Raw genomic sequence first — 25576 nt, 5'->3', positions numbered from 1 at the left:
TATCTAACTTAAGGTTGCATTTGCTTTTTAATACAGCTAAGCCAAAGGTGCTTCTATCCACACAACACATTACCATTCTGAATGGTACAGAGAAATCTGTCTGGTGTAATGCTACGGAATTTTATCCTCAGAATCATGAAATCTTCTGGGAAAAGATATCCAGAGGGAAAGCTGAGAGATTGGAAAGACATGTCTACACTGGAGCTGCGGTTTCTAATAATGATGGAACATTTAATGTTTCCAGTAATATTAGAATTGTACCAACTCTGAATGATGATGGTAATATATACAAGTGTATAGTGAGACATCAGTCCCTTCCAGACGAACTTTCACAGGAGGTGAAACTCACAGTTGAAGGTATGTTCCATACTTTGAGTAAGTTGGGGATACTTCATAGCAATATTTGTAACAATGTTTTTTAAAAAAAATATTTGACTCTAGTTCCACTGATTTAAATCAAAGTTCATTGTTTCTTATTTCACCCCAGAAAGATATTGGCTGAGAATTTGAGTCATGCCTGAAAATAAACAGTAGGCTGGCACATTTTGGATTTGTACAGAGACTCTTGGTGCCTGGCTGTTAGTTACTTGCTCATTAACTCATTTTACTATTTGTGTCAATGCAACTGCTGATTCTTTCCATGCCATGAGGAATTAATTTTTACCTTCATCGTATCATTTCATTTTCTGTACACCACTGTCTACCTTTCCTGTACTTGATTTGGTTGAGTAAGAAGGGCCCTGCCGTTCTGCCTCTGTCTTCATCCTGTGGGTTAGATATTCTTTTAATATGTCCTAAAAATAATTGAGGCAGGTTTGGCGGCATTGTTCTGGCCTTCTGTCACCACCCTTACCCAGGGCTAGTATTTTATCTTTCTTTTTGAATATTCGACAGCATAACTTACAACTGATATCATGTGCAAATAAGTTGAGTCAAAAGTTGGGATACTAGTAACTCTGAGCCCATTACTTATTCCAGATTATATGAAAAATAACAAAACTACAGAATGGAATTCCCACACTATGACTTAAAATGAAAATAAATTGCACAATTATGGTTTCAATTTCTTGAGAAACTTTCACAGGGCTTATGAATGGTGATTTATAATTAGCAAAAACTCATGTGTCTCAAGATGGTGAAGTTTATTTGTGTGTCTAAATGCTCATATTGTTGTTTTGGTTTCCTAAGTTTCAGAGCCAGACTCAACTTCAACAGCAGCAGTGGGTATTCCTGCATTTCTAGGAGGACTTGCATTATATTTCCCGTTTGCCGCAGGGGTTCTTGCTTATTTCTGGATCTTTCTAAAAGGTAATATGAAGACAGTGAAATCCTTTTAGTGTGTTGCAGTTTGTGCATTGAGTCATAGAAGATGCAGCAAAGAAACTGGCCATTTGGCTCCGTGTGTCCGTGTCAGCTATCAAGCACTCGTTACAAAATCCCATGTTATTTTCCCCAATTTCTCACTAGCTGCCCCCCCAGGTTCTACCATTCACCTAAACTTGGGGAAATTCAGAGTTTTCATTAACCTATTGCCCTACATATGTTTTTTTTTTGGTGATGCAGAAGGAAACCAAAGCACCTGGAGTAAATTCCTGCATCACGGGCAGTCTGGAAACTCCACACAAGTAGTGCCAGAGGTTGGCATTGAACCTGGGTTGCTGGCTGTGAATTTGCATGGCAGTTCTGATCCTTTGACTGCTTCTTGTATCTCTTCCCCAAACTGGGAAGTGATTGATTTTTTTTTGCTTTGCTTACAACTGGGCTGCAGTAATTGTACTCCCCCATTGGTGTTCAACAGAAAACCTTACTTGGAGTTTCTACATTGAATGGAATTTGATACTCCAGACACAGCCTCCATATTATTTTGAATTTTTTAATTATAATTATATTTCCCTTCTAACACATTTGAATTAGGAATTGATGCACAGTTAATTTTTATGATGCAATAAATTACATCATTCAATTTTCAAAGTGTCTTTTGGATAATGTAGATTAATTTCCCCAGTAAGATTCTTCCCTAGAAAACTAGTTGAATTTCCTCCAGGGCACTGTTTTAATAGCACAATGTGGGACCCCACTAAATATGGCCCATTTCATGGGTTCTTATCCGGTTTTTGTCACTTCCTTTGCTTAATTGCCCTTGACATTGAATGAGCATTAAGCAACACACACAAAACACTGGAGGAACTCAGCAGGATAGGCAGCATCTATAGAAAAGTAAACAGTCAACGTCTCGGCCCGAAACCCTTCTTGTTTGTTCAAAGTTTTATTTGTTATTTATTGTTTAAAGCAAATGAAATAATACACATCAGTGAGTCAGAAACCAGAGAAGGGAATGTGATTATGTATGATGGTGAAATATACTTAACGAGGTAGAGGGTGACAATAATTTGTGTGCAGTTAAAATTCCTTTGTACTCTAGTAGTACATGATTGCCTTGGAGGGCTCCTTGCTGGAATATATGGTTAATAACAAAGCAGTGAAGCACAAATACGCCCAATGTCACTGAGAAAATCTCTCAATCATTGTGGTATGGATTTCTCTTAGCTGATGCTTTCTGCTGCAAAAAAACAGTTTAATGAGGGGGGATGTGGGAGGGGGTATCGCTGATGTTTAACAGCTGTGTGATCAGATTTGATGACAAATCCTCAGTGTGAAATGTGTAATTTTTAACTGGCACTGTTGCTCAAATGATTAGAATAATACTTTTACTGGAGGAGTTTAAATATCATAAAGAGTTGGAAGTATTGTATAAAATGTTGGGGCCAGTTAGCATGCAAATAAATAATTATGGTACTGGACATGTTTAATTGAAAACCATAATTGGGTCAAAGTCAAATTTTATTGTATATGAGACAAGCATTAGTATTTGGAATAGTGAATTTGAGGTGTTGTATACAAGCTGCCATTCCATTTCAACGCTCTGTCAGTCTGCTGCCTTCATTCCTTGGGTGCCCATATCTAATAAATTTCAATGCATTTCTTTACATGATGACAAAATTGATCACACAGAGCAAAATACAGATCTGATTAAGGTTTACAAAATTAAATTTTCTCTGTTATTTGTATGCCTCCTGATCAGATGAATAAAGATCAATGAGATGCTCATTTCCAGATACGCCAGCACGTTATGGCGAATGACAAAAAGTTGTAGAAGGATCATGTGCTTTTCCTTTCTGCTCAGTCAGTGGCACACTCTTCAAGAATTCTAACATGGACTGGATTTCCATGGATGATTCTGGTACCAGCTTCCATAGCTGAACATGCATGTACACCCTTCAGGAATAAATTTTAAAACAAAACAAAATCACTTTCCTTTTCTTCCATGAAGTGATGAATCCTGACTCTGGTGTCAGGAATCTTTCCTAGCATGCTTGCCACACATTTGTCTTTCAAACATATGTCACTTCTGCATTTACAAACAAACTCCTTTATCAGCTGTAGTGAATGGGAGGTAGGGAATGAGTGTGGTTCAGATCCTGAAGTGTTGACATGGCACAACTGATAAACTGACATGTGATCCTCTGTATTGAGAATACCTAGAAAGGAGAAGGATAGTCCAGATGAGTGGGTATGATATTTCTAATGTCTCTTTGAGAACATGACATGACAGGTAGATTGGTGAATAAGAAAGCCTATTTGGCATGCTGGCCTTCAACAGGGCATTGAATGTAGGGGGACGGGGCATTGCATTACAGTCGTACAAGATGTTGTTAGTGCCGCACATGGAGTATTGTACACAGCTTTGTTTACTTTTCTAAAGAAAAGATATCATTGGCTAGAAAGAGTGCAAAGCAGATTTATGAGAAGTGATCCAGAAGCTAAAAAGCCTGCAACATTTAGCAATTCTTTGAGGGGCTACGTTCCTGCGAAAATCAAGGTAATGTGGTATAAAGATGGAAAGATGCAAGAACAGGTCATCCCGAGGTTGCAGAAGATGGTCTGATTTCATTAGTTGCAAGAATAAAGTTGACACCAACAAAAATAGATCATGCAAGTTGCATCAAATGTGAGCTGGTTCACGAAGAAAGAAAGAACGTTCTAAAGAAAGAATTCAAATTACATCTTCAAGGAAAACTTGTTGTACCAGATAGATATAGATACTTTAGTAATCCCAAAGGAAATTACAGTGTCACAATAGCATTATAAGTGCACAGATATAGATATTTGAAGAGAAGTCAAAAGAATAAAAATAAGTTACCTCAAGCAGTGTAACAGGTGGGGATCATCACTACCCTATAATGGCTGACTCATTATGGGGCCTAGTGATGGAGGGTAGGAATGACCTGATATAGCGCTCTTTGAAGCAGCGCAGTTGCCTTAGTCCGTTACTAAAAGTTCTCCTTTGTTCAGCCAAGGTGGCATGCAGAGGGTGAGATCATTGTCCAGAATTGCCAGTATTTTCTGTCGGGTCCATTGTTCCACCACAGCATCCAGTTACACTCCTATAACAGAGCCAGCCTTTGTACAAAGTTTAAGGAGTCTGCTGGCCTCACCGGGTTTGATGACATTGCCCCAGCACACCACCGCATAGAAGATTGTATTGGCGACAACAGACTGATAGAACAGGTGAAAAGGAGGACTGCATAATCCAAAGGAGCTTAGGCTTCTCAAGAACTAGAGGCAGCTCTGGCCCCTCTTTCGACACAGCCTCTGTGTTGGTGCTCCACTCAACTCTGTAATCCAGGTGCACATCCAGGTACTTGTAGGTCCTCAGCACAGCCACGTCCTCACCAGCAATTGTAGTGCAGAGTACTCATTTGATCATGTGGCACAATTCAATAAAGTTGTTAAAGATGCAATGATCATTTATTTCAAACTTAACAAAATATTAATTTAACCATTTACTTCATATCAAACCTCACTGACTGTAACAGTGTGGTTTTTATCCTAATGTGGATAGATAATTTTAGGTGGTTACATTTTAATATCTGGTTAGATGAAATGATTAATGCTTTAAATTTAAAGAGCTAATTTGATTTGACTAATGTCAGGTTTTATTAAACTACTTTTGTTTTACCTCCAGACTTTGCCCATGAGAAAGGTTCCAACAGTGTCAAACTTTTAAAAGCTACATTTAATGTCAGAGCATTCGTATTTGGAATGGTGAATTTAAGCTGTTGTATACAAGCTGCCAGTCCATTTCAATGCTCTGTGAGTTTGCTGCCTCATTACTTGGGTGCCCATATCGAATAAATTTCCACTGTTCTTTAGATGATGACAAAAATACACTGATGATGCCAAATACAGATTTGATTAAGCTTTACAAAATTAAATTTCTCATGTCATTTGTATACCTCCTGTTTCTCCTGATTATATAAGTAAATATCAATGAAGTTGTCATCTCCAGACAGAGACTTGAGCACCTTACGGCGAACTACTTTTCCCTTGAGGGTCTGTCATGTCGTCCACTCCTCAAGTATTCTAAGGTGGACTGGATTTTAATGGTAGACTCTGGTGCGAACTTCCATACCTGAAGATGCTTCTAATCACTTTAGTCCTCCATTTTAAAACAAGATCACTTCCCTTTTCTTCCACAAGGCAATGAATACTGACTCTGTTGTCAAGAATCTTACCGAGCATGCATCCCACACTTTCATCTGACACGTATTTGTGACTTCTGCATTGATAAATAAACTCCCTTATCACTGTATCTCTCTTCTCTACAGAATGGGATGGAGGAAATGAGGGTGATTCAGATCCTGAAATGCTGACAAGGCAAGGTGGATAAACTGGCATGTGATCCACTGTTTTAAGAGTACCTAGAAAGGAGAAGGATAGTCCGGATGAGGGTGTTTAGAAATATGATATTTTTAATGTCTCTATGAGTCACCGGTAGTCAGGTGGAAAAGAAAGCACATTTGGCCTGCTTCATCAGGGCATTGAATGTAGGGGGCCAGGGCATTGCATTACAGTTGTACAAGATGTTGGTAATGCAGCACATGGAGTATTGTGCACAGCTTTGTTTACTCTCATGGAAAAGATATCATTGGCTGGAAAGAGTGCAAAGCAGATTTATGAGAATGTTGCCAGAATTCAAGGGGGTGAGTTATAGGGAGAGGCTGAGCAGCTAGGACTTTATTTGTTGGAGTATCGGAGACTGAGAGGTGATTTTAGAGGTGTATTATATTATATGGGCATAGTCAGGATGAATGCATGAATCTTTGTCCCATCAAATGGAATGGAAAAACTAGAGAGCATTGGTTTAAATTGAGAGGAGGTATCTCATGTTAAAAGTGATCCAGAACTACTTCAAGCTAAATAGCCTGCAACATTTAGCATCTTGTATGGCTATGTTCCTGCGAAAATCAAAGTAATGTAGTATAAAGATGGAAAGACACAAAAACAGGTCATCATGAGATTGTAGAAATTGGCCTGATTTCATCAATTACAAGCATAACGTTTACACTAGCAAAAACAGATCTTGTAAGTTGTATCAAATGTGAGGTGGTTCACGAAGAGACAAAGAAAGTTCAAAAGAAAGAATTCAAGTTACGCCTTCAAGGAAGATCTTGTATTAGACAGATAATAGATACTTTATTGATCCCAAAGGAAACTACAGTGTCAGATTAGAATTAAAAGTGCACAGATATAAATATCAGAAAGGAAAAGGATACCTCATACTGTCCAACAGTAGGGGTTATCATTTAACCAGCTATCGGCTGTCAATTATAGAGCCTAATGGCCGAATGTTAGAATGACTTTATATAATGCTCCTGGAGCAGCATGGTAGATTTGGTCTATTACCCAAAGTTCTCCTCTGTTCAGCCAATGTGGCGTACAGAGGGTGAAAATCATTGTCCAGAATTTCCAGGATTTTCTGTAGTGTCCTTTGTTCTACAACAGCCTGTAGTGTGTCCAGTTGGACACCTATGAAAGAGCCAGATGTACAAAAAAGCTGGATGAACTCAGCAAATCAAGTCCTCACATTGACTGAACTGGTGAGTTTTTTTTCTTCTGCTGTGAATAGATAATTCTAGGTAGCTACAGTTGTTTAACATCTGGTTAGATGAAACTAGACAACGGGGTGACCCGTTGGGACACCCATTGAGAGAATCGAAATAGAGCTGCCCTGCCCTTTTGCTCCGCTTGGTGTCACTGCTGAGGCTGGCCGTGCGCATGCATCCTGGTGTCGCATCCCAATTTCCATGACGGTGGAGTGACTCTCAGGTGAAAGCGGGGCTGTTGATTGTGGCAAATGAGCAATTTTATACTAATATATAACCCTGAACTTTACCTGCATTCTGTACGTTAGCGTATTTTCAGTCGATTTAGGGAAAAATAGTTCTGCTGTAATGCCGTTTGCACTAATTGGAGGTCACAAACAGACAAACAGAGCATGAGAGTTTTAGTATATAGATAATTAGCGTTTCAAATTTCTAAGGGCATCTTAAATGGCTATGTTGTTGGGAAAATCAAAGTAACGTGATATAAAGATGGAAAGACGCAAAAACAGTTTATCGTGAGATTGCGGAAGAAGTTCTGATTTCATCAATTACAAGCATAAAATTTACACCAGCAAAAACAGATCATGGAAGTTGTGTCAAGTGTGAGGTGAGTTATAGGGAGAGGCTGAGCAGGCTAGCGCTTTATTTGTTGGAGTATCTGTGACTGAGAGGTGATCTTAGAGGTGTGTAATATCATATGGGACATAGTTAGGATGAATGCACAAATCTTCTTCCCCATCAAAGGGAATGGAAAATTAGAGAGTATAATTGTGAGAGGAGAAAATTTTTCAAGAGACCTGATGCAGAGAATGATGCATAGTGTATCAAATAAGCTGGAGCAGGTAAAATAACAACATCTAGAAGACATTTGAACAGGTAGTGTTCAGGGATATACATTCAATGTGGGCAGATGTGTCTAACTTCTGGCATCTTGGTCAGTGTTGATGAATTGAGTCAAAGCCCTGTTCTTATGCTGTATGATTCCATGATTCTATGCCATGACAGCAGATATTTTATCTGGATGATATTCCTTATCCACCCAACTTCAGTAGTTCAGGTGGAAATTGGTAATTTAGTATCAATATTTGAATGTGTAAGAATTAAAATAAGGACTTTACGAGTGCAGTAATATATATTGACTCATGTGGGTCTTTATTTTTGAAATGCCTTTAAGGTTCTCATGTTATTTATTGTAAATTCTTTTTTCAGCAGAATCATTGTAGATGGTTTCAGAAATGAAGTGCCTCACAAAAAATCCCAAAATTGGTCAACCAGTAATTCTTTCTTGCGTTGTTAAAGGATGTGCCCTCGAAGAGACTCATATCATCTGGTACAGAGATGCTTATCTGTTTGATGAAAAGGGGTTTGTTACAAACAAGCCATTTGAAAATGCTAGTGGTTTCACCACTTATACATTATACACCGAAACCAAACGATAAGCATCACATCCAAGTTCAACTTGAATTTAATTTGGAAGAACATATGAAACAGTATGACTTGATATCAAGTTGAATTTATGCAGCATTTTCTGGAAGAGTGAGCATGGAATCTCTTTTTAAATTGAAGACAGCGCTTCAATTGTAACTGAGAATAAAATAATTCACTGTCAACTTCATTGTTCTTTTGCAGTTTACCATCCAGTATACATTCAGAATTACGATTGGTAAATTAATCCAGTTTAGTTAACATATCATTTATTTAAGTCACAAAAGTTGCGTAATTGTGAGGCAGACAGTGATTTAGTTGTAGGTGTAAGGAGAAATTAACTGAGGAGAGCAGATGTGGCCCAAGAGCTCGTCTACAATACGAGTTGTCTGATCTGACACAATGATTTAATTGTGTCGATCTGCTGGACAAATCCACTGAATCATTTATTACAGTTCAGTTGAACTCCTGTGCCATTTGGACAAAAATGTACCTACTATTGGTGTATTTACGAACAATGACTCTCTCCTCCCTTTGCCCCAACTAATCAGGTGGATCAGGTGCATTGATCAATTTTGTAAATTTTCTAGAAACACAACCAATGCTAGAGGAACTCAGCAAGTTAGGCAGCATCTATTGAGGGGAATGAAGGGGCAATGCACACAGAGGAATCAGAAACTACAGAACACAGGTTTAAGGTGAGAGGGGAAGAGTATAAAAGGGACCTGAGGGACAGCTTCATACTGGTACAGTAAAAAAAATTAAGTGTTTGGATGAGTACCTCACTGTACTTTCCACTGAGGCCAGGGAGAAAAAAGTTATTATAGGTATAATTTCTGTATATGAATGTAACTGCTTCCTAACAGTTACATCTAGCATTTGTGAACAAATTGTTGTTTGATATTAGCAGGTGTTACCTGTTGCAGCCGGTGATAGTGTGCTGCCTCCAGTGCTGAATATGACTGTTGCTACTGTGTTCTGCACCTCGGCCCCGGAGGAACGTTGTTTCCTTTGGTTGTATTCATAGGTATTCATGTATGGTAGAACGACAATTAAATTTGAACTTGAGAGTGAGCTTTATATTTTTGTGCACTTGAGAAATATTTGCTGTTATTGAACATGTGTGAATTGTTGACTGGCATAAGCAGCCACTTGCCTGAGTTACTTCCACTGTTGGTGGTATCCTGCACCAGGTCTGAACTGGGCACAGGATCTGAGTGATATCCCTGTGAGGTTTTGTTACACCGAGGGCAACCTTCAGTAATGAGAATTGGTCTTCAAAAAACACTTGAGATGTAAATTGCGAGCAGTAATCTTTTTGGAATTCAAAGGACAGCTTTGTGAATAAACAGCACTGTACAGAACACAGGGTACTGGCCCCCAGCAAGGAGGGTGCTCAAGCAATAGGCTTGCAAATTTGCATGACCATGTGTTGTTTTCATTTGCATCAGCTAAACACAGAGTTGGGGGTGTTAATTGATTGGCATCGGATAAATTTTATTGTTACCTTGCATCATTGTGATAGAGATCAAGAAGTTTCTAAACCAGACTTATTTTGTCACTTAGCAGATCAAAGGTGTATTTGTTCTTTCATTTGAAATATATGTATCCCAGATATTCAGCCCCCACAACATTAATGTTGGTCATGTGTATTCAGAAGCTTTCAGATTATCCATGTAAGTATATCCTGTGCCAGAAGTGTTTGAACATTCAGAGATGACAGTCACAGTACTGTAAATACCTATGTAAATTAATGGAACAATATGTAAGCCTCAAAATATTGAACTGTTTCATGTTACTATTGAAATTGCATTGAATCACTCTGTTATCTTTGTTGTTAGGAATATTAAACTTGGCATACTTTGAATTTGGGAAGATTTCTTCAAGAGAATACCTGGTTCTTGAAATGAATGCAGAGCATTTATACTGACCTGCTCCAGATTCCACATGGCTTGTTAACAGTCACTAACAGTCCCGAGTGTAATGCAGGAGTACTGTCTTTGGACTCCAGAAGGAACTCAACTGTGCATGGACAAAGTCAGCCTTAACCTGCATTAAGGCTAGGATATCATAGGACTTGCAAAGCAGTGCAAGATTGCAGCGGTTCTGATGGCTGAATGCCAGTGATTTTGATTTGAACCATTTATAAATCTCCACACCATATGGCTCAATCTATATTGCAATCATATTATTGTTACACATGGGGCTTTATTGGATGACTCCTGGCAGTGAAAGGGGGTGGGGTCATTCTACCCATCGAAAGCCACAACACTGATGCTCGGCCCAAAGGCTTGTATAGCCAACGTGGGTACCTCGCTATAATACACACAAGATATAACACAATAATACCCAAAACTAACAATCAACCAGTTACTACTCAGTGACAGTAGTTCACCAGCCTCCCAGTGCTCCAAAAACCACCAACTTGCACCTGGGGAGTTGTTATGAAGCCTGACCCCCTACTGTCCTGATCTTATTTACTGACTGCTGGGTTTGATCAGCCAGGTGAGTGATGTTCCCAGACTCACCAGGGATGTATGTGCAATTTCTGACCAATCACAGCACAGCTGCCACCTATCACTGCAAATAGGTAGTCCAAGGCCACCATCTGAACAGCCATCAATTTAGCTGACACTGCTCAGTGCACCCTCTGTATGTTTGAATACAGAGGCTGTCCCATTGGTAGCATCTCCATGAGAGAAGCCATGCGTATCAGTTCCTGGGAAAGCATGGTTGTACCGTACAGGGGAAAGACTATCATCCAGGACCTTTCTGCTCATTCAGGCTGTTGAGGTGGCGAATGTGCAGTACCATGTGCCCCAGACAGCAGCAACCATCCTATCCTGTGAGGGTGTGGGGGGTGTTAGCTATGAGCGCTGCAATTCCAGTATCTACTGTTTAGCAGGAAGTGCCCATCTTCATGGCATAATTCGGTCTGGACACAGTCACCCAGAATACTGCTGGGTACAGGATACTGTCAAGAGGGGCCGGATGGACCCAAACGCAGGACGCAGGCACTGAAGTACTAGGGGGAGGACAGGATGGGAATGCCATGGCACTTAAGGGTAGCTGGGGTTCAGGCAGATAGAGTTAAGGCAGGCGGAGCGGAGCAGCTCCCGAAGTCCAGGTTCAGGCAGGCAGGTCCTCGAGGTTCAGGCAGGCAGGTCTAGGTGGCGATAGGCTAGCGGAGAGCCCTCCCTGGGTGGGCCGCATGTATCCCGGGTAGGGGTGCCTCCCAGGCGGAAACACCGGATGCCTGGGCACGACGCGGACCCCTAGGTGGATGCGGGCACTATCCCAGAGTTCGGGCGGAAGAGAAGGAGGGGGCAAAACCCCTGCCAGGCCACGGCCCATTGGCCAAAGCCGGCCGACGGAGGCAAGGGATAGGAACAGGCAGAACCCCCGCCGGGACACGGCCCATCGGCCGGAGCCGCCCGACAGAGGCAAGGGATAGGAGCAGACAGAACCACTGCCGGGCCAAGGCAGGTCCGCCAGACGTGCCCGACAGGGGCAAGGGGTAGGAATGGGCATAGGTCCAGGTCGACCAACACAACAGCCATGACAACGGGAAATTCGGAAACGGCCGGCAGACAGCGCGACCGCACGAAAAACAAAACCAAGCAGAGAAGCGGGACCAGCGCAGGTGGGAGAGCGGACCAAACTGGCAGAACTGGTACGGGCAGAGAAGCATGATGAAGAATAGGTCTGAGCCCGGGCGGGATAACAGAATGCAGCGATGAGTTCGGAGCCGGCGGAGGAACAGAACAAAACGACCACCCGTCTGGTCCCAGTCCCAAGGCTCCTTATAAACACCTGCAGCTCAATGAGTTACAGGTGTGTCTCCTTGAACCAGGAGGGTCCTAACTAGATCACGGGTGACGGGAGGGATAACCCGGAGTCCGGAGCCCCCGGACCGGATCAAAATCCAGAACGCGGTTCCGGATCGGACCCTGACAGATACAGGACAGGCTGGATAGCTTTTCTAGCGAAGGCTTATAGGTAGACCTGAGGAAGAAGAAATGTATGACCAAGTTAATGGGATTATATTGTAGACCACCCAACAGTCTGTGGAATTTAGAGGAGCAAATTAGTAGAGAGACCACAGGCTGTTGCAGGAAAGATAAGCATAACTCAGGTTAATTAAGCCCAAAGATGTAATGTCAGAAAACTGTTAAGGGATGAAGACGAGATTTACTGAATTTTTAAAAAGAGAACTTGAAAAAGGGGCTATGCAAGAGCTAAGCATTGCTAACGAGGCTTGGACAAGTGAGAGAAATGCAGCCAACTATAGAAAGTAACTAAAGATAAAAACTGTTAAAGGTGGAATTAGTAGTTAGTGTCTCTACCCTACTTATGGGAAATCATCAGTGTGAAACCCATGGAGGAGAGACAGTATTGATAACAAATTTATTGAAGCTACGACTATAGTGAGATGTTATTGTTAGGGAGTAGTGTCCACAATCTCTACAGTGTAAACAGGAATTAGGTCTGTTAAATCATAACGAGAGATCTGGTCAGATTTTTTGAGTGCAAGTATTGAGAATTGACATTCTGCGGATGACCCACTATTTCATCCAATGAACCAAGAAATTGGCAAACCACCCAAGATCGAAGAATCAGAGCAGGCGTGAAATGTTTCAATACATCGGGTATTTAAACGGTTGGATGTATATGTTTATTTTTCATTCAATGGATCTGAAGTTGATTTATATGGAAGAACTGATTATTTTTGCAAAGACTTTGATACGTGATTGAATGAGATTTACTTTGTTTAAAAGTTGTGATGTTGGAGATTTGTCATGAAAGGAGTTAAGTTGTAATTATAGAAAAGGATTGATCTGGTCCTCAGGTTAAGGTTCAAAATTTTGATAGTATTATCTAAAGACCAATTTTGATGGTATCAGAAAGGACCTGACAAGTGTGGACTGAGACACATTGTTTCCTGGCAAAGGTGTACTTGATAAGTGGGGGGCCTTCAAAAGTGAATTTTGAGAATATAGGGTTTGTATGTTCCTGTCAGAATAAAAAGCATGGATAACAGATTTAGGGAACCTTGTTTTGAGAGATATTAAGGTTCTGGTTAAGAAAAAGGAGGTGCATAGCAGGTATTGGCAAGTCACAACTAAGGAGGCACATTTTTAGCCACAAGGGCCATATCTAACTCCCTCTTAAATATAGCCAATGAACTGGCCTCAACTGTTTCCTGTGGCAGAGAATTCCACAGATTCACCACTCTCTGTGTTAAGAAATTTTTCCTCATCTCAGTCCTAAGAGGCTTCCCCTTTATCCTTAAACTGTGACCCCTTGTTCTGGACTTCCCCAACATCGGGAACAATCTTCCTGCATCTAGCCTGTCCAATCCCTTTAGAATTTTATACGTTTCAATAAGATCCCCCCTCAAACTTCTAAATTCCAGCAAGTATAAGCCCAGTCAATCCAATATTTCTTCATATGAAAGTCCTGCCATCCCAGGAATCAATCTGGTGAACCTTCTTTGTACTCCCTCTATGGCAAGAATGTCTTAGGGGACCAAAACTGCACACAATACTCCAGGTGTGGTCTCACCAAGGCCTTGTACAACTGCAGTAGAACCTCTCTGCTCCTGTACTCGAATCCTCGTGCCATGAATGCCAACATACCAATTGCCTTTTTCTCTGCCTGCTGTACCTGCACGCCCACTTTCAATGACTGGTGTACAATGACACCCAGGTCTCGTTGCACCTCCCCTTTTCCAAAGTGGATAACCTTACATTTATCCGCATTAAATTGCATCTGCCATGAATTTGCCCACTCACCTAACCTATCCAAGTCAACCTGCATCCTCTTAGCATCTTCCTTACAGCTAACACTGCTGCCCAGTTTCATGTCATCCGCAAACTTAGAGATGCTGCATTTAATTCCCTCCTCTAAATCATTAATAAATATTGTAAACAAATGGGGTTCCAGCACTGAGCCTTGCGGTACCCCACTGGTCACTGCCTGCCATTCTGAAAAGGTCCCATTTATTCCCACTCTTTGCTTCCTGTCTGCCAACCAATTCTCCATCCACATCAATACTATACCCCCAATACCGTGTGCTTTAAGTTTGCACACTAATCTCCTGTGAGGGACCTTGTCAAAAGCCTTTTGAAAATCCAAATATACCACATCCACTGGTTCTCCCCTATCCACTCTACTAGTTACATCCTCAAAAAATTCTATAAGATTCATCAGACATGATTTTCCTTTCACAAATCCATGCTGACTTTGTCCGATGATTTCACTGCTTTCTAAATGTGCTGTTATCACATCTTTGATAACCAACTCTAGCATTTTCCACACCACCAATGTCAGGCTAACCGGTCTATAATTCCCCGGTTTCTTTCTCCCTCCCTTTTTAAAAAGTGGGGTTACATTAGCCACCCTCCAATACTCAGGAACTAATCCAGAATCTAAAGAGTTTTGAAAAATCATCACTAATATATCCACTATTTCTTGGGCTACTCCTTAAGCACTCTGGGATGCAGACCAGGTGGATAAATCCCCAAGGCCTGACAAAGTGTTCCCTCGGACCCTATGGTAGACTAGTACCAAAACTGCAGGGGTCTTAATGGAGATATTGAAATCATCTTAGCCATGAGTTGGGTGTAAGAGGATTGTAGATGAGCTGATGCTGTTCCATTGTTAGGACAGGCTCTAAGTATAAGCCAAGAAATTATAAGCCTGTGTGCCTGACATCAGTAGTGGTAAAGTTATTGAAAGTTACTTGAAGGGACTGGATATATAAGTATTTGGATAGACAGGGACTGATTAAGGTTAGTCAACATGGAGGAAGTTACCAGGAAAGTTGATGAAGGCAAGTCAGTGGATATTGTCTACATGGATTTTAGCAAGGCCTTTGACAAGTTCCCAAATGGGAGGTTGGGCAACAAGGTTCAGTCATTTGGCATTCAAGATGAGGTAGTAAATTAGATTAGACATTAACTTCACAGGGGAAGCCAGAGAGTGGTTGTAGATGGTTGCCTCTTTGACTGGAAGCCCATGACTAGTGGTGTGTTGCAGAGATCGGTGCTGGTCCCCTTGTTGTTTGACACCTATATCAATAATCTGGATAGTAACATGGTAAGCTAGATCAGCAAATTTGTGGATGACATCAAGATTGGGAAGTGACTATCTGATGCACCATCAATAACTCTCGGAGACGGGAGGCGAACGATAGGCTTTTATTAGCTGCAAGAGACCACGATTAGCCGCAAGAGACCACCACACAGCATCCTGGAGACTGAGGGAGGAGCAGTGCCTCCAATCGCCTTTATACAGGGGTCTGTGGGAGGAGCCACAGGAGCAGTCAGCAGAGGGGCGTGTCCAGACAGGTATATGTAGTTCACCACACTATCAAAGTTTGCAGCAGGATTTGGCCCAGTTGGAAAAGTGGTTGAGAAATGGCAGAAGGAATTAAACACAAACAAGAATCAGAATCTGAATCAGGTTTATTATCACCGGCATGTGTTGTGAAATTTGTTAATGTAGCAGCAGCAGTTCAATGCAATATATAACATAGAAGAAGAAAAAAATAATAAATAAATAATACAGTATACATATATTGAATTAATTAAAAATCATGCAAAAAACAGAAATAATATGTTTTAAAAGTGAGGTAGTATTCAAGGATTTAATGTCCATTTAGGCATTGGATGGCAGAGGGGAAGAAGCTGACCCTGAATCACTGAATGTGTGCCTTTAGGCTTCTGTACCTCCTACCTAATGGTAACAGAGAGAAAAGGGCATGTCCTGGGTGCTGGAGGTCCTTAATAATGGATGCTGCCTTTCTGAGATGCTGCTCTCATGGGTACTTTGTAGGCTAGTACCCAAGATGGAGCCGACTAAATTTACAACCCTCTTCAGTATCTTTCGGTCCTGCCCCATACCAAACAGTGATGCAGCCTGTCAGAATGTTCTCCACAGTACATCCATAGTGTGAGGTATATCACTTTTGAAGGAGTAGCTAGGGTAGATTTTACACGGTGAGCAGTAGGGCACTGAGGAGTATTGTAGAAGTGAGGAATCTGGGGAATAGAGATCCATAATAGATAGCGTTATAAAGAAAGCTTTTGGCACATTTACCTTCATAGATCAATGTATTTGAGTACAGGAGTTGGGATGTTATGTTGAAATTGTATCAGACACCGGATTTTGGAGTATTATGTGCAGATTGGAGTCCTGCGTACCTGCCTACAGAAAAGATGTAAATAAGATTGAAAGAGTGTAGAGAAGATTTACAAGGATGCTTTTGGACTTGATAACCTGAGTTATACAGAGAGGTTGAATAGACTGGAACTTTGTTCCCTAGAATGTAGAAGATTGAGCAGAGATTTGATAGAGGTATAGAAAGTTATGAGAGGTATAAATGAGCAAATGCAAGCACACCTTTTCCACTGTGATCAGGTGAAATGACAACTAGAGGTCATGTGTTAAGTGTGAAAGGTTAAATGTTTAGGGGGAACTTCTTCACAGAGAGGATTGTACGAGTGTGGAATGAGCTGCCAGCACAATGTGTGGATGGGGGTTTGATTTCAACATCTAAAAGAAATTTGGATAGGTGCTTGGATGATGGGTATGGAGGGCTACGGTCCAGGGACAGTTCAACGGGACTAGGTAGATTAAGGTTTTGACATAGAACCTTTGGCCCATCCAGTCAGTTTCTATGCTGTAGTGTCCTATGACTCTAATGAAACATACAATCAACATCACTCTATTTGGAACTTCAATATTCTCCCCTCATTCAGTTAAACTTCAGTGAGTACAGTTCTAGTGTCAACAAATGCTCCACATGTGTTAATCCTTTCATTCACTCCCAGGATATTCTCATGAACCTCCTCTGGACTCTCCCCAGTGCAACATATCTTTTCTTTAGGGGTCATTTAAATAAGAGGCACAAAACTACTCACAAAACTCCAGATGCTGTGTGACCTGTTGTGTTTGTTATTGAGGGATAGTGCGGAGCACACCAGGATGACAGTCTGTAGGATACTCAACTGATGTTTGTTATCCAAGCTTGTTCAGTATGTGAACTCCTCTCATGTGGAAGTGGTATAGGAATAATACTATTAACTACTGCTACATCTCCCCTTCTTGAAAAAAAAAACTATGTATGCACTTTTTACCTATAGAACTGCATTGAAATTATAGACACTGATACTGAATAATTCAGTTCACTTTACCCATAGCACCTAACTTATGCTCCTTACATAAACATCGAAAAGAACTGCCAACATTATGACAATCTTTTGCTTTGTTTTTAACTACTTCTCTCTCTCTGTATTCCTCCCTTTTTCACCAATTCCCCTTTGGTTTAAGAGCAGTCTCATTTTTTTGAAATGTTTTCAACATTACAACTCACCAAAAAACCACTAAATCTAATGGAGGTCGGGGTGGACTACCTGAATGCTCTGGCAAAGTGTGAGGATTATTCTGCCTCTTTAGTCACTTGCCCTAAGCTATTAGGCTATGGATATATCTCTGTGGTGGGACAAATAAACAACCCAATCTGATATAGGTTCCTGGAAGTGGTAGAGTGGATGGAGATTCTTGAACAGGTACATCCAAATCAGATAAGTGGTCATCATCATGAGGATCAAGTCACTCTATTGCTCTCTCTCTACATATCGTAAACTTTGAAGGCACACAAGGTCACTCGTTTTCACCTTGTGATGTTCTGATCGTAAACGGATCATGGTGCATGCTACTGGACTGTTGTTCAAGGCCTGTATATAAATAGAGATGGAGTTAGAGCATAAACTGGTCACACAATCATGAGTGTACAGGGAATGCAGTAACGGGCTGTGGTGTGCGAGTGTTGAGGATGATCATGGCAGAGGCATCGCTGCCTAACCTTTACCACTTGCGGTCTGTTGGTCAGGAAGTTGAGGCTTCAGTTGTTTAAGAAGGTGTTGTGTCTCAGATCTTGGAGTTTGGAGATTAGTGAGCTTGGAATTATAGTATAGAAGAAAGAATTGTAACCAATAAGCAATAGTCTAAAGTAGGTGTTTACCATTGAAATGCTCTAGTGATGTAGGGCCAAGGATATGGCATCTGGCAGTGGGTAAAGTTTATCTAGGAGGCTGTAGTTAATGCATTGCATGCCATAACCAGCCTCAGAAAGCATTTCCTAATTGTGGATCTCAGAGCCTCCGGGTTGTAAGCTTGAGAACGGAAATTCTTTTCCTAAACATCTCCACCGCTCTAACCTGTTTCAAACTTCCTGACTCTCATTTATCTGATGTAATATTACTTTATGTGAAACAGTGTCAACTTTGGGAGGTATGCTGAATGTACGGCATGAATGCAAGTCTCTGTTAAAAGGGCCTTGAAGTAGCAAATCATTGTTGATGTACTACCAGCTCTAGCTACCACTCACTGGGGCTCAAATGCATGGGAAGCAGCAGGGAAAGGTTTTCTTGCATTGCTCCTTTCAAGTATTTGGTAATCATTAAAATAAACTATGCTCAAATGTTTTCTTTTTTAAAAATCATGCATTTTCCTTACAAGTTAATTATACAATCATGTTTATATCAATTTTAATTATACTTAAAATACAACATTGTTGTTAATCCAGACTTAAGCCATATTTTTAAGAAACATTTAAATTGCAAATTAAATGTGACACCCAGTGGCAGATTGGAAAAACAAGAGACTGCAGATGCTGGAATCTGCAACAACATACAGTCTGCTGGAGGAATTCAGCATGTTTGGCAGCATCGGTGGAAGGAAGGAAATTATCTATGTTTCTGGTCGGAAACCTACACCAAGATTCAGAATGGAGAGGTGAGATGTCTGGCATGGAGAGGGTAAGGGGAGCGACTTGAATGGACTCCAAAGTGATCGGTGCACCTGAGGGGTGTAAACTGACAGGCAGGTAGTGCCAGGTAGGGGAGGGAGCAGTGGTGGAATTGAAAGACTGGGGCAGATGAATGATAAATGGAGACAGACACTGACAGATTGTCTGGTGTTTGGTGGTGGAGATCAAAGACAATGTTAGCCCCATCATTTCATTTTGTAAAATTTGCAGCAATAGAGTAGAATTTATCACGAAGAATCAGAGGCTGACAACTTTGAGGAAGTGGTGAATTCCCAGCCTGGGGTGCAAAATAAAGCAGCATTTCCAGCATGTACAAGCTTTGTTTAGCCATCCTTTTATTTTTAACTGTGTTTATAATAGTTTATATTCTTCCATATGAGGAAGCCTCTATTCATCCTATGACTACCCTCAGGATTTTCTTTCTTTCAGTCAAGTCCCCCATTCTTGTAAGTGTCAGCAGATACTATCTCAGATTATCTAACCTTTCTTCAACCCTCTTATTCCAGAATCAGTTCAGTAAATTTTGTCTGAACTGCTTCCATTATATCAATATATTCCCTTAACTAAGGAGACCAGTACTGTACAAGTTCTCCAGATGACTAAAGCATCATCTAGCTAAAACATAACCTCTCTACTTTGGTATGTAATTTCCTCTATTAATAAGCAATAATATTCTGTAAGCTTTCCAGAATTTGTTGCAACTGAATACAAATCAGTTGGGATTCATGCACATCCAGTATATTTATCCCTCAGCTCTGCAATCTCTCATTATGCTTCTTTTCATACTGACATTTAAATATTTTAACATTGTCTCCCTTTGCCAGATTAATAATTATCACTTAATCTATCTGCATCAATTTATAGCCTCTTTTTGACTTCTTTACAATGATTTTTTATGCCTTTGTGTCAAAAGCAAATTTAGCAACTACACCTTCTGTTGTATGAAAAGCTGAGGCCTTAGTAAAAATCCACGTAACACTCCTCTCTCAGTATATTTCCAAATAGAAAAATACCTAGTTATATAGTCTACCCATTTTCTTGTTAGCCAGCCAATCTTCCATCCAAGTCAATATAACCACGTGCATCATTATCTTTTATTTTCAATAATAACACTTCAAAAGTGTCCTGGAAAGTATAAGCACAATATTGTATATCGAGTAGCATTGCAGTTAGCAGGACACTGTTACAGCTCAGGGCATCAGCGTTCTGAGTTCAATTCCGGTGTCCTCTGTAAAAAAGTCTGTACAGTATATTCTTCCCAAGTGCGCATGAGTTTCCTCCAGGTGTTCAAGTTTCCTCCTACAACCAAAGAGTTAGTAGATTAATAGTTCATTGTAAATTGTCCTGTGATTAGGCTAGGGGTTAAATCAGTGGATTGCTGGTCAGCACAGCTCAGTGGGCCAGAAGGGCCAGTTCCCCACTGTATCTCGAGATAAATAAAAACAAATAATTCCTCATTTTCCAGAGATCAAAGAATTCCAATGAATTGGTTGAACATAATTTTCCTTTCATAGAAACACGCTGACTTTTCTTAAAATTGCTGCATTTATCTCATGGTGTGCTGGAACATTTAATAATAGTTTCTCCATTTATTAACTTCCCTGTGTCAGATGTCAAGCTAGCCCAGAGTTTCTGTCTTTGCATCTCACTCCCTTTTGGAAATAAGGAGTTGGATTTTTTTAAAAATTTCTCAACCCAATGGAACTTTTCTTGATTCCAGGGAATTTGGGAAAATTAAAACCAGTATAGTTACAATCTCTGAAAATCTTAATTAAAGCAAAATTGCAGACAATGGAAAACTAAAATAGAAACAGAAAACACTAGAAATACTCAACAGGTCAGGTGAAATCTGTGGAAGAGAAACAAAAGTATACTTCATACTGGAGATCTTTCATCAGAAACAGGAAGGAAAGATGACTGTTAAGCTGCAGAGAGAGTGGGTGAGGTCTTCCATGGTGTAAAACTGGGGTCATTGAAGAAGGGCCTTCAACCTAAATGATAGATCTGTTTCTCTTCCCATCCATGAGGCTTGATTAATGAGTATTTCTAGTATGTTGTTTTATTAATTACACCTACACGGTCACTATCCACTTAGTCTAATACTCCAGCATGACACCTATCAGCACCTCAGGAACATGTCAACCTCCAGCTCCAATAAGCTCACTACAGTAAAACGACATTAATCTGCTATTCAACGACTTGGAAATAATAAGGAATCTGGCTCATCTGGTGATGTTTGCTGTGCACCCCTTCAAATCCCCCAGCCCCTGGTTCCATGGCTCAATTTAAATATGATGGCATAAGAGCCTTCAAATTTAAGCTGGTATCTGCAGCTTGGTATACTGGTATTCCAGTTGGAGGAATACTGCAGATCAGGCATCATCAGCTGAGGGAAATGGACAGTCCAGATGATAGTTCTCGATCCAGAACGTCGACTGTCTATTTTCATTTACAGATGCCAAGTGAGACGCTCAGTTCCTCCAACGGGTTGTTTTATCTTGCACTGTTGTGATGAATTGATTTGTACGGACGGTATGCAAGACAAAGTGCTTTCAGTGTACCTCAGACCATATCGGAAGAAAAACAAATCTACCATTTTTTCCGGTCTCAGCATCTTACGTCACCAATCGGTTTGCTGAAAAAAATCAATATATTATTAAATAACGTCATGAAGTAGAGGGGAGGCAGGAGATGACACTGAGGGGAGGGAATGGGAACAGAAAGGGAGCGGCGATGGGAGACATCCCAATGAGGAGGGCACTGATCAGGAGTTGTTGCTCTTTCTGCCATGATCGGCTTTCTGAAGCTGCACAGTCATTGTAACACATACAGCGTTCCGCGGCATCCTGAGTTGTAAGTGTTCTGGACCGGTGGGATGAAAGCTCATCGATGTCCAGGTTGTCTCGGCTCTCTCGCCCGCCGACGATGAAAATGGTGGCGGAACACGACTCGGGTTGGGGGTTTCTGCCCTCAGCGAGACCGCTCAGGCGCAGCGCCTCGCCCTCGCGAAAGTGAAAGAAAGGAAGTGCGAGTCCGTCACAGCCTCGACGTTCACACGGAGAAATGAAGAAAAGTGAAGAGGCCATGGGCCGCGCCGGGAAATTTCTGCCGCGCCTCTTACCCCGGGTGGTCGCGGTCTTGGCTCTGCTCCGACTTTCAGGTAAAACGAGGGGCGGGGGCTCGGTCTGATCCAGTGATCCAGCCTTCGGGTTTGAGGGTTATGCTGCATGGACTTCCGGGACTTGCAGACATGATTGTGGCAAACTGAATCTCCCACTAAATCACAAATTAGTTTCTCATATCGGATTCCATATTTTTAAGTGCATGGAAATATTTCTATGTGTTTGCCCCTCCCGATTTTGGGTGCCCCCGAGGTCACTGTCTAGAGGCAGGTACCGAAGTGGGTATCGTTGTTTACATTTAATCCCCTTCCCAGGAGATCGGTAAGACATGAGAAATACAAGGTCAGTTGTAGGGTCTCAGGATTTGCTCCAATGGTGTCATCTAATTTAATATTACTTGCTTGTAAAGGTCACATGGATAATTAAGGTTTATCAGCATTTAATGTTTTATAGATGGCCTATAGATATTTGGGCTTTTCACATACATTAGGTAATTTCATATTCTCTTGTCCCTTTCTTCCACACTAAAAAGAAACAAGAAGACTGGATATTTTTCACACAAAACACACAAAATGCTGGAGGAACTCAGCAGGCTAGGCAGCATCTGTGGCAAAGAGTACATTTGACGTTTTGGGCCTAGACGCCTCAACAGGACTGGAGAAAAAAAGATGGGGAGTCAGTGTTAGGTGGTCAGGGGAGGGACAAGTACTATACCTGCCCCTACACCTCCTCCCTCAGCACCATTCAGGGCCCCAAAAGGTCCTTCCAGGTGAGGCGATGCTTCACCTGTGAGTCTGTTGGGGTCATCTACTGTGTCCGGTGCTCCTGGTGTGGCCTCCTCTTATGTCGGTGAGAACCAATATAGATTGGGAGACTGCTTTGCTGAGCACCTACGCTCTGTCCAACAGAAAAAACGGGATCTCCCAGTGGCCACCCAATTTTAATTCCACTTCCCATTCTAACATGTCAATCCATGTTCTCCTCTACTGTCACTATCAGGCCAAACTCTGGTTGGAATAGTAACACTTTATATTCTGTCTGGGTAGCCTCTGATCTAAATGCATAAACACTGATTTCTCGAACTTTCCGTTATGGCTCCCTCCCCCACCACCATTCCCTATCCCCTTTTCCCTCTCTCACCTTATTCCTTGCCTGCCTTTCACCTCCCTCTGGTACTTCTCTAACTTTTCTTTCTTCCATGGCCTTCTGTCCTCTCCTATTAAATTCCCCCTTCTCCAGCCCTGTATCTCTTTCACCAATCAACTTCCCAGCTCTTTATTCACCCCTCCCCACACCTTCTGACTCCTCATCTATTTTCTCCAGTCCTGCTGAAGGGTCTCGGTTTGAAATGTCGACGGTTTACTCTTTTCTATAAATGCTGCCTGGCCAGCTGAATTCCTCCAGCATTTAGTGTGTGTTGCTCGGATTTTCAGCATCTGCAGATTTTTGCTTGTTTGTGTTTGGATATTTTTTCATGCTTGTGACACCAAGGGAATGCTGATACTGTGCCATTTCTACACAGTGAAATTGATCCTTATTTGAGTGCTCTATGCTTGTGTGAAACACACACAATCAATTTGTGTGTAATTCCTTCCCTGAAAGACTTTAGTGAATCAAAAAGGGCTTTCAACGTGTTTCTGGTTACCATTAATTGAGATTTGCTATATTTTCCATTTCCAGACTTATTTATTTTCTGGAGGTCTAAGGACTATTGGTAGCCGTTCTGACATATTCTTTACTCTTCAACTTCAATGCCTTTTTGGTGGATGGTTATTCTTCACTATACGTGAGGTGTTTCCTGACATCACCTGAATGGCCAGATATTAATTTTAAAGTTATCTTCAATCTTGATTTATCTATTCCATCAAATGCTTTTTAATTATTTTAATCAAACATCAAAGCCCAAGCCTAGTGCATCAATCATCCACGCCCAAGCCGACTTGATACAATTTAACCTCGTAACTTTCATAAAAGTAACATTACTGAATGTGCCACACTCTAAAGACATACACAGGCCATTTCCAGGTTATGAATGCCTAATTTACAGACACCCACATAGAACGTAGATATTTACCACACATTACAGGCCATTCGGCCCACAATGTTGTGCCGACTATGTTACCTACTCTAGAGATCGCCTAGAATTTCCCTAGCGCGTAGCCCTCCATTTTTCTAAGCTCGATGACCTAAGATGCTCTTAAAAGATCCTATTGTGTCCACTTCTACCACTGCCGCGGAGATTGCATTCCATGCAGCCAGCACTCATTGTGTGAAAAACTTACCCTTGACATCCCCTCGGTATCTATTTCCAAGCATCTTAAAATTATGCGCCCTCATGTTAGCCATTTTAGCCCTGGGAAATAGCCTTGGGCTATCCACACGATCATATTCCCCTCATCATCCTTTACACCTCTATCAGGTCACCTCTCATTCTCCATCGCTCCAAGGAGAAAAGACCAAGTACACTCAATCTATTTTCATAAGGTATGCCCTCCAATCCAGGCAACATCCTTGTAAATCTCCTCTGCACTCTCTCTATAGTATCCACGTCCTTGGTGAGGTGACCAGAACTGAACACAGTACTCCAAGTGGGGTCTGACCAAGGTCTTGTATAGCTGTAACATTACCTCATGGTTCTCAAACTCAATCCCATGGTTGATGAATGCCAACTCACCATACACCTTCTTTACAACACTGTCAACCTGTGCAGCAGCTTTGAGTGTCCTATCGACACGGACCCCGAGCTCTCTCAGATCCTCCTCACTATGAAGAGTCTTACAATTTATATTATATTCTGTCTTCAAACTGGACCTTCTAAAATGAACCACTTCACACTTAACTGGATTGAAGTCCATCTGCCACTTCTCAGTCTAATTCTTCATCCTATCAATGTCCCGCTGTAACATCTGACAATCCTCCAGACTATCCACAACACCCCCATGTATGAATGACTTCCATACTTTTAAATTCAGAAGTCTAAAATATATGAATACATATTCCTATGGATGAACAAACTGGTTTATTATTTAAAATTGAATGAGTATATCAGATGAGATTTGAGCTGGAGACTTGGAACAATATAGCGATACCAAATATTAGCAGTCTTTTTCTCCCACTCTTCCCCTCTCTTTGCAGTTTCTCAGATCTATCTGCTTTGTGTTCTGGAGTATGGCTGCATTGTCAAACATGTCTCTTAGTACATGTGAGCATGAGGCAAGGCTTTTAAAAATCTATGGTGTTATAGA

General features: G+C 41.2%; 2 protein-coding genes and 1 long non-coding RNA gene across 7 annotated transcripts in view; 2 read left to right on the top strand and 1 right to left on the bottom strand.

Moving 5' to 3' along the window:
- Positions 1-9437, top strand: part of LOC140728766 (natural cytotoxicity triggering receptor 3 ligand 1-like) — a 46965-nt gene extending 37528 nt beyond the window's left edge. Inside the window, exons 3-5 of the mRNA XM_073047719.1 lie at positions 37-357; positions 1189-1308; positions 8157-9437. Coding sequence (XP_072903820.1) covers positions 37-357; positions 1189-1308; positions 8157-8170 — 455 coding nt within the window. The 3' untranslated portion in view covers positions 8171-9437. The remainder of the gene's footprint in view (positions 1-36; positions 358-1188; positions 1309-8156) is intronic.
- A 10854-nt stretch (positions 9438-20291) lies between these two features.
- LOC140729574 (uncharacterized) lies at positions 20292-22748 on the bottom strand. 2 transcript variants are annotated; one of them, XR_012099362.1, is made up of 2 exons: positions 22331-22748; positions 20292-21844 (listed from the first exon to the last, which is right to left on the bottom strand). It is a non-coding gene; the product is annotated as an uncharacterized lncRNA (long non-coding RNA). The 2 variants fall into 2 exon arrangements; XR_012099361.1 differs by lacking the exon at positions 22331-22748 and adding an exon at positions 22040-22150.
- The window catches only part of LOC140729573 (uncharacterized), a 98300-nt gene continuing 94603 nt past the window's right edge, over positions 21880-25576 (top strand). For all 4 annotated transcript variants that reach the window (XR_012099360.1, XR_012099359.1, XM_073049481.1 and 1 more), the window contains exon 1: positions 21880-22369. Coding sequence is in view for 2 of the 4 variants with exons in the window: in XM_073049481.1 (XP_072905582.1) it covers positions 22273-22369 (97 nt within the window). In the remaining 2 variants the exon portion in view is untranslated. The remainder of the gene's footprint in view (positions 22370-25576) is intronic.

The sequence above is a fragment of the Hemitrygon akajei genome, chromosome 6 (assembly GCF_048418815.1).
Source record: "Hemitrygon akajei chromosome 6, sHemAka1.3, whole genome shotgun sequence".
NCBI classification, from domain to species: domain Eukaryota; kingdom Metazoa; phylum Chordata; class Chondrichthyes; order Myliobatiformes; family Dasyatidae; genus Hemitrygon; species Hemitrygon akajei.
Note: the sequence above shows the minus strand (reverse complement) of the source record. Positions and strands in the feature narration are given on the sequence as shown.